The 10,000-nt window shown below is 50.0% G+C and overlaps 1 protein-coding gene across 3 annotated transcripts in view; it reads right to left on the bottom strand.

The window, feature by feature from the left end:
* Window positions 1–10,000, bottom strand: part of nav3 (neuron navigator 3) — a 165,691-nt gene that overhangs the window by 103,592 nt on the left and 52,099 nt on the right. For all 3 annotated transcript variants that reach the window (XM_031583052.2, XM_031583053.2, XM_031583054.2), the window contains exon 4: window positions 270–342. In XM_031583052.2, the coding sequence (XP_031438912.1) occupies window positions 270–342 (73 nt within the window). The remainder of the gene's footprint in view (window positions 1–269; window positions 343–10,000) is intronic.

Raw genomic sequence — 10,000 nt, 5'->3', positions numbered from 1 at the left:
ATAAAACACACACAAAAAACACTACACACAGAGACACACAAGGAGAGAGACACACACACAAACACTATCCAAAGGTTCAACTAAAGGTAGCTGGTGCAGACATGAGGAACAGCATGCCTTGGTGGTGGCAGGGTTGTTTGATTAAATCGCGGCTTTAAAAACATTTCTCCAGTGCTCTGACATTCACTTGTGCTCTGACAAGGACTGACTTAGTCATTCTTTAAACACGAGAAGGAAGTGAGACACACGATCGGTGAAAACAGTCTTACCTTCTGCGGAGAGTCCCTGAACGTTCACTCCTCTGGCGTCCAGGAAGTTGAGGCAGGTGTCTACATTCTCGATCTGAGGGGCAGACAGAAGACAACACCAAACAAAGAGATCAGTTCCTCCGCTCAGAGAGGGCACAGGAAATAACTGAGCACATGGTCACTCTCGTACACACATACATACACGCATGCACAAAGACACACACACACACACACACACACACACACACACACGGAGGCGGACAGACTCTTAAACACACACACACGCAGTCGGCAAAGACTGACGCACGAATGCAAACAGCCACAGCCATCATTACAGAGTCAGGAGGGGATGGTGGATAGTTGGGGGGGGCATTCTGTGGCGCGTCCAACCCACAAAGCAGCCCATTGTCCCTAAGTGGCCGACTAGCGTGACCCATGCTCGACCTCTAAGCCATCAGCGGTTACGTCCAACTCCACCCCACACACATACACACACACACACACACACACACACACACAACCCCTTGGTCCAGTGACACACTGACTGCTTCTGTGTGTCACACCTCCTCCTCCTCAGGCCCCGATGATGGCAGCCGAGGGCTCTGGCATGCGGCGGGCGCAGAGCATGTTTGTGGTTCACTGGAGGCCCGTAACAGCCCGCCATCACCACCCCCCCCACCCGCCCACGGCACCACCGACACCATCGCTGCCGCCACCGAAACTATGCAAATCCGCCAGGGCCCTCGCCGCCCTTGCTGCCCTCAGGCCACAAAAGCTGGGCTTTAGTCACTACCATCGTGCACAATGGGCCTTTAGGGCCGGGGCCTGGGACAGGCATTTACACACCACGGGCTCTTACAGTAGCCGCCCCCCCCAGTCAGTCAGGGTCAGTGAGATCTCTCTGTGCTGTATTGTGCGCTGGTCTGAGCGGCCCATGTAGAGAGCACCTTTGGCATGCCGCGTTTGGGGGCTGGTTAGTGAATGGACTGGCTTTATGAGCTCCCGAGGGAGTGTTGGTCACAGAGTGTTAACACACTGGTCCTTCTCTGGGCACAGGGATTTCACTCTCTCGCTCGCCCGCTCACTCACTCGCAGAGGGGTAGTAAAAAAAAGTGGAGATTTTATTGCCCCAGGAGCACTTGAGCACACGGGTAGAAAGGGCACAGTGCCACACACACACACACACGCACACGCACACACACACACACACGCACACGCACACGCACACGCACACACACACCCACACGCACACATACGCACACACACACACAAACACATATATACACACATGCATGCACATACACACACAAACACTCACACAATTACATAAACTCACACAAACACTGGCTGAGATTGTAGGGTGTCAAACTCCACTTAGGAGGAACATTATGTGATGTTTGGTAAACACCAACTTTTACCTCACACTGACACTCTCCAACACACACACACACACAGACACATTCACACACAAACACACACACACACACAGACACACACACACACAGACAGTGAGACAAACAGACACAAACACACACACACACACACAGACACACTGCCACACACACACACACACACAATGTTTACAGAAGGCGATTTACAGCTTCGAGTCCAGCCTAGCGAGCTTCATCTGACCATACGCTGAGGCTATAGGATGGCAGGATAGACGGCTGTTTACACGGCCTGTGTAAACAGGGCCTTTCTCAGACGGGGCCCGATCCATCTGCTCGCCGCGGCGCATAGGATGAGGGCAGCAGGCTTCCTGTGCGGTTGGGAGCAGTAAGTCTGTGTGCGCACACATGTGCTACGAGGTTAATTTAGCCGAGCTGCTTGATTGTAGATCCTTGTAAAAGACCAGGCGGCGCATATGGCCCTGCGTGACATGTGTGTGACGGTGCGTGGTGCAGTCCTGTAGGCCTGCACTACAAAGTGGTGATGAAAGCCCATAACTAACACGGATATGTGGAACACAAGCAAAACTACCCCCCGAAACAAACTGTACATACTGTAGTAACTAATAGGAAGACACAAATATGTGCATCCATAGTGAACAAGCCAAATGTTTGCACACCTACCACAGACACTATACATACAAATGTACAAATGTACACACACACACACTCTCTGTCTCTCTCTCTCTCTCTTTCTCTCTCTTTCTCTGTCTCTCTCTCTCTGTCAATCTCTCTCTCTGCTTATACCGATGTCTTTCCCTTACACACACACACACACACACACACACACACACACACACACACACACACACACACACACACACACAGACACAGACACAGACACAAACACACACACAGACACACACACACACACACTCAGACAAGGAGGGAGAGAGAAACTAATGCCTGATGTTCATCTGTGTTGGAGGGTGCCTTATAAACACAGATGAAATGCAATCAGCCCGACACGCATGGTATCACCTTTCTCCTCGCTACGGCTTAATGTTCCAATTAGGCCGTTAAAATTAACTAAAAATAAACCCCCCAAAAAAGAGAGACGCTGTTGTCGATTTAAATATTTACAACATCTAATATCCGGCAGTGCCTTCTCGGCGGTGCGCACATCTGTGCCATATGCCCGCAGTATGAGGGGGATCAGTCGGGGAGGCACAACATGTTTGACGGGTGACACAAGAAAGGGAGGTGGCCCCCACTTAATTGTGTGTGTGGTGGGGTTAGGGGTTAAGGAGTAAGTGCATGTGTGTGTGTGTATAACCACGTCTTTAGCTTAAATCCATAAATCTCATCAGAAACACCAGGGCATTGCATGACATTCAAATTAAGTGTCAGCCATTAGGAGATCGTTCTGTTTATTTTCGCTCTCCGCTAACAGGGCCGTGATGACGTACACAAACAGAGTGGTGATTAAACATGCTAATGGCTTGTGGTGTACTGTAGGAGGTTTTATTTCTCGCTGTCAATTGTGTGGGACTTTAACAAGCTAACGGAGAACTCGGATCGTCTATTTTTCCGACACAAACAGACTCTTTTCCGACCTCAGATACACTATTTCAAGTAATGAGAGCATTTGGAACAAGCCACGTTTTTTTTTTTTTTTTTTTAAAGACAGACAAATTCTCTCCCCTACATCTGGGGAACTTCTGCAAGATAACAGACACTCGACAAAGCGATGAGCTGTTAAAATGGATTCCACTTACTTCGGCAATGACTTGACGTTGTTAAAGTTTACAGTCATGTGAGTTATAATCATCATAAAACAAACCATATTTAATCTCCGTGCCACACTTATCAGAGCTCTGGCCTAGTGCTGTGTAAATGTTTGCCTGTGTGGGCTCCAAGTCCAGGGGCCAAGAGGGGCCGGGCTCCAGCGCTATCAAATAACCATGATGCGAAACACTGCTCTTGGGAAACACAACCGCCAACTAAACGTGCACCAGATCCCTTGGTTTTAACACGCTTAGCTCAAGAGCATTCAAAAAATGTCATAAATGTGGTAAAAGTGTAATAACTGCAAACATCACACAGGAACAGTAGCCAACTCGAAGCATTCCTATCATCATTATCAGCTGTTGAGTGCTGTAAAGAAACACTGGGCCTATATCTGGAGCAGGCTGCATTGATATGTAAAAGAGACTGAAACTCAATACAATCTCTGATGTAAATCTATTGACCAAGAGCACGGTTCTAAGGCAAGAGATGCCTTCATCTTCACCATTTCCCAACAAAAGGACTTTGAGAGCACTGAACCACCACAGAGCCTCTTTGACCACTGCTTCAAAATTCAGAAACACCATTTTTTTTGGCAGCCAAAAATAAATAAATAAATAACGGTCGGACAGGGCGAGGAGGGATAGTGACCGGACTCCAAAGTCAGTGCGGGAACGGGAGAGTGAGCGTTGGCTCTTCTTCTTTCCCCAAACGAGTGGCGAGACAACAGCAACGACCTCATGAAGTGGGTCACACAGCCCCGGCCTATAAATTCCTGTGGCCTCTAATGTCTCATTAGCAACCCAAATCATTTACACCGAAGCCCCCTCCCCCGGTATCGGCGCGCGGCGCGGTGACAGCCGGCCTGACTTAATCACCCCAGGCCTGCCCGGGCACTGGCTGGACGCTTGGCTTGGAGGTGGCCTTTGAAGTGCCCGCTAGCTAAGCGTTTGTCATCATATTAACAGGGGGCAGCTGAAACAGGGGTGGAGAGAGACTGGGACTGGATGTGTGTGTGTGTGTGTGTGTGTGTGTGTGTGGTGGTGGTGGTGTGTAATGTGTGTTTAGGGGCTGTAATGTGTGTATGTGTATGTGGGGGGCTGTCAGGGGAAGTGTGTGTGTTGGTATGTGTGTGTGTGTGTGTAGTGGTGGTGTGTAATGTGTGTGGAGGGGCTGTAATGTATGTGTTTTTGTGTATGTGTGTGTGGGGTGTCAGGGGAAGTGTGTGTGTTGGTATGTGTGTGTGTGTGGTGGTGGTGGTGGTGTGTAATGTGTGTGGAGGAACTGTAATGTATGTGATGTGTCTGTGTGTGTGTGGTGGTGGTGGTGTGTAATGTATGTGATGTGTGTGTATGTGTCTGTGGGGGGGGTGTCAGGGAAAGCTAGACAAAGAGACAAGGGTGGTGGGTGGAAGGACAGTGGCATTCTGACAACCTTGGGAGAATGCAGTAATGGCTGAAATGATGGCAGCACAGGAGAGAGACCAGGTTAACTTGTCCTCTATGAGATTAATGGTGGGCGGTGTGCTTCACTAGCTGGTGTACCCCTGTGGCACATGTTGGTGAAGTTCAAAAACCCAATGGACTGATGAAAAGGCGGTCGCAATGTTAACACCTTTTTTTGGAAGCAAATGAGCCAACCTTGTCCTGCAACAAATTGCATTTTTGACGGAGAGAATAAGCAATCTTGAACAAGGGACGAGACTGGCCTGGGGCCCTAATGCTCTGGTTAGTACAATAGTCTCCGTGGCCAGAGTGCTGGATTTGTGCTGTAAGTTAATTACTGCAGTCTATTGTGCTGTCAGTGGTTCCTCTGTGCCTTGCCCATTTCCACTGACAAAGACCAGAGCGAAGGGTCTGTCGGCACTGTAAGCCTACTGTGTTATACGGCAGCGGAGAGGGCCTCACTCTTCCTCTCGCTCCTTTGTATCCCACTGGACAGAGCCCTGTCATCATCATCACCATCATCATCGGTTCTGTCTCTGCGTATGCTGCCATGACCGCTTTCCCACCTCTCCTCAACTACCGATTTTTCAGCATCTCAGCATAAAAGATGCCCCTTTTTTTTCTCTCTCTCTCTCTTTCTCTCTCTCCCCCCTCTCCCTCTGTCTCTCTCTCCTCTTGCTCTCTCTCGCTCTCTCTGTCTGTCTTTCTATCTCTCTCTCGCTGTCTCTCTCTCTCTCTCTCCTTCTCTCTCTCTCTCCCTCTATCTCCCTCTCTCTCCCTCTCTCTCTCTCCACTCGATGCTGAAAGTCTATTCATCTCCAGCTCAGCGTCCTGGCAGCCATGTCTGAGGAGCGGGTCCATCATTCTCAGCTTACCCGGGAGCAGGCGGATCCTTGACAGGGGCATGAATAACACCCAGCCCAGCGTCCCACTCACCTCCAATGCTCCAACCGGTAGCGGAGGGAGGGAAGATGACTGTGCTCACAACACAGGGAGGAGGGGAGGGGGGGAGAGGTTGACACGGGCTGATATCAAACCCCCACCGCCAACAAAACGGACTGATGAAACCCGATGTAAGGGCTTGCATTCATATTTAATGACTTGTCATGCTCTAAATGGGGGCGATATATGATTCTGATGTGCCTATTGATTCTAAAAAGTCAAGCCTTTTTCCGCACCGCGTCGCATATCAACCCAGCAAAAAGGTCTAGATGCCTGTCTGTGTTTCAGAAGCTGTCGTGCTTTTATGTGGAACACTGCATTTTGCTAGAAGAAAAGAAAAATATGCAGAATAAAACCTGTTATTCCTTCATCTTATTCCCAGAGCTTCCTCTATCCTCTACTGTGGTTTCTTCAGGCTTCTCACTGTGTACATTTCTTATTTGAAGTCTGGGGTAATGGCTTTTGAAGTATGCTACTCATTCAAGCAGGGTTGGCTTGTTAAATGTCATTTTTTTTCTTTTGGTGGTACAGTGTCATACAAATTTAAGTTAAGAAACACTTTAATCTACCTAGAAGTTTAAGGTCAGTGAGTTTAGTGACGGGAGCCATTAGTGCTAGTTTAACTCACCTTCCTTCCCAAGGACCCCGAGGAGCTTCGCAAAGGGAAAAACAACCCTCTGTTCATCCAAATCAACCGTCCCAGCTGTACGCAAGAGCCAATTGTTTGTGACAAGCTCCGGCTAAAGTACTGCCCCGTCACTGTCGGATAGCCGGAGACACAGGGGTCTCACCAGGTCAAACGCCAGTCCGGGAAACGCTGGTTTACTTAATGCTGGGGTCTAAAGTTTGGAATTTCTCGCATGCTCTCATGAAAAGACCTGGCTCTTTCTCAAACCAAGCCATCAAAAATAAGGGGGTTTTCATCTAGTTTGCAACGAGAGAGGCTGGAGAAAAAAAAAAGGTAGGGGGGAAATACAAAGGCAAGGAAAAGTGTTTCCTCACATGAAAGTGGAAAAAAAGACATAAACAGCACAGGAGACAGACAACAAAATACTGCAGTGTTGAGCTGCTTCTGCATTTCCCCCCAAACATAGGTGTGAGTGTGTGTGTGTGTGTGTGTGTGTGTGTGTGTGTGTGTGTGTGTGTGTGTTTTGTGTGTGAGTGAGTGAGATATAGAGAGACAGAGAGAGAGAGAGAAAGAAAGAGAGAGGCAGAGGCCAGAGTTGTGAAGAAAAGAGATCAAAGGTTAGCAGTCCCTCAGAGCACCTTTTTAACAACTGCACTGCAACTGCAACTACACTCTTCCAGGGGGAAAGAGAGCCCATCGACACACACTTTCATAGCAAAGGGATTAAACGCACCCACATAGGGTGTTTCGCCCACAGCGGATAAGAGTGAACAAAAGGACGAAAAGGAAAAAAAGAGTCCATTAAGTGCAAACACGTGAATGAATGTCACAGCCTGGACGGGGGCGGGGGACATCTCCCTCGGCTTGGATGAAAGATAGCAGCGAGGCTTGGACCGCGTCCACAGTTCAGGCAACCTGAGAGAGTTAGGGTCCGTCCCAGGCTTTATATCTCATGTGATTCCGGCCGGGGCGCGCGCGAGAGAGAGAGAGCCGGAGGACTAACCGCCGTCCACCTGCTTCCCTGCCGCTGCGGATCTGACCCCTGACGCCCCCGGCAACATTTTAAAAGGGCCGCCTGGAGGCTCTGAGCAGTTATGTGTCCGGTCGGTCGGCCGTCCGTCCAGTGGGTTGGTCAGTCACAGGAGAAAAAAAAAAAATTCCTGTGAGCTGAACGCTTGCCAGATCTGCAAATCATCTGGACAGGGCTGACAGGCCACAGAGGGATATCAAACGAGCAACCTGGCGTGGTATAATGAGCAGATGCTGCCCGGTCTGGACACAGAGGGGCACTGCTACTGCCAGGGATGCATAATGGGCACAGTATCCGGTCCTATCTAGATGTGTGGACTCAGAGAGAGAGAGAGAGAGAGAGAGAGAGAGAGAGAGAGAGAGAGAGAGAGTGAACAAGAGATTGTAAATGTGCGATTTGAGACATGGAGAGAGGATGAGCCAGATGGGAAAACAGTAGCCTAGAGGATGGACACAACAATAGCAACATCGAGAGTTCAAGTTGAACAAAAGCAACCAAAAGAGACTCAGCTCCAGAGCACCAGGCGTGCTCCGCCGCATTAGGCAGGCAGCCGTGCAGGCGGGTGGGAGGCAGGAGCTGATGTGTGGAGTGTGCAGAGTGGGCGCGGAGCCCTCATCCGTCAGCTTCGTCCCGCCGCCAACAGATGGGCCCCAGATGATGTGCTCTGGTTTACGGGCCCTAACGAACACTTAAATCCATTAGGGCCCTCCCGCGCTCAGCGCCGCCGCCATCCCCGCCACGGCACTCACCCACCCGCCAGACGGGGAGTTTCAAACCTCATGGCCACGATCTGGGGGACACCATACACCGCCAGCCCCAGAGAGTCAGTCAGGCCGCTTTAGGTTTACTTTAAGGCAGTGGACTTAAGGCTGTGAGCGTCTCAACGCTCTTTCTGCTGTCAGCTGCCTGCTGGGCTAGAGCGGGGTTAGTAGGTCTGCCTGGAGATGTGAGAGGTGCGCGCCCGGACACGGAGCGGAGTGGAGAGGAGCGGAGCGGAGTGCTCGTCTTGCTAGAGTCGAGTTCTTTTGAAGTGCTATGTGGTTTACTAACACTATGTCGGCATCATTAGATAGATTATAGACGTTCAGGGTTCATTTTTTATTCTGTTGAACTGAAAGCTTTAATAGTACTAATTCCCGGCCTTGCGTGTATGTGGGTGTTATGTGTGTGTGGTGTGCGTGTGTGTGTGTGTGTGTGTGCGTGGTGTGTGTGTGTGTGGTGTGTATGTGTGTGTGGTGTGTGGTGTGTGTGTGTGTGTGTGTGTGTGTGTGTGTGTGTGTGTGTGGTGTGTGTGTTTGGTGTGTGTGTGTGTGTGTGTGCATGCTTGTGCCCACGCCAGAATGTTTGCGAGTCTGCATCTGTTTGTTTGTTTGTGCGTGCATGTTTCCTCTTTTCTCGCTAACACTTGCAAAAGACTGCTTTTGTTCTTAGGGCATAATCACTCCGCACATCCCGTTCCGGTGTGTGAGCAGCCAAGGCTCGTCCGTCAGCACCCATCGCCCAGAACAATGGCAGACGAGCGCACAACTGCAGGAGGAGGCAGCGGCGATCCAGCGAAATCCTGTGAATGTTTATATAATCCACGGAACGTCGTCCACTTCAGAGCGTCCTCTGAAGCATCAGGCCACCCGTCTACACTAGAGACGGCAGATCGATGGTGTCAGCTCAGATGGGTGGTTTACTGATGTCTTCCTAAGGACAATTGTGTGTGCGTGTGTGCGTGTCTGTGTGTGTATGTGTGTGTGTGTGTGTGTGTGCGTGTGTATGTGTGTGTGTACGTGTGTGAGTCAGGGATGTGGTTTCTCCACAAAGCCTCAGTGGCACACAGTTCTAAACACAGACGGTGTAAGTAAAGGGGAGCCCCTCCAGACAAAGCGCCCGGGCCAGGCTCACTCACTGCAGAGGCACGTACAGAATCCCAGAACCCGACCGCTTGGGACGTGGCCTCCACTCAGACAGGTCATACCTCGGGGGAGGGGGAGGGGGGGTGATTCCTTTTTCCGAGGTATTCCTGGGACAACCACGTAAAACGTAAATGGGGCAGAGTGTTAGAGCGCGTTGGCCGCTGACGTTTAGCATTTAGCTTCCCTTCAGAGCGCCATTAATTAGCCCCCCCAGAGAGGAGCCGGATCAATGAGAGTGAGTTTTATTATGCATTTAATATCACCAAGCTGCAGATTCCTGGGTAGAATTTTTATTTTATTTCTGGCCAACATCAATATTCCCACTCTCCTGCAGTCAGAGGTGCCTCAGCCTCCCAATAAGATGAGAGCTCACCAACATGAGAGCCTGTGATAGATGATGGTGTTACTGCGCAAAATAGGCTTGTTTCATCTGCTATTTCCCTCCCATAGCTGCAGGCACCGGTACACTTCCTGAGATGACTAGACGGATTAAATTAAATGCTAAACTGATCAAATGCCCAACAAGCTATTAATCATACACGAAACAGTGCGATATTGATACAGTGCTCAGGTCACAGACTGAATACATGACTGTTAAAATCACAGTTGTACAGCTGTGGAACAGAA

Source organism: Clupea harengus, chromosome 16, assembly GCF_900700415.2.
Source record: "Clupea harengus chromosome 16, Ch_v2.0.2, whole genome shotgun sequence".
NCBI lineage: Eukaryota > Metazoa > Chordata > Actinopteri > Clupeiformes > Clupeidae > Clupea > Clupea harengus.
The sequence above is the reverse complement of the archived record's forward strand: the minus strand, read 5'-3'. Positions and strand labels throughout refer to the sequence as shown.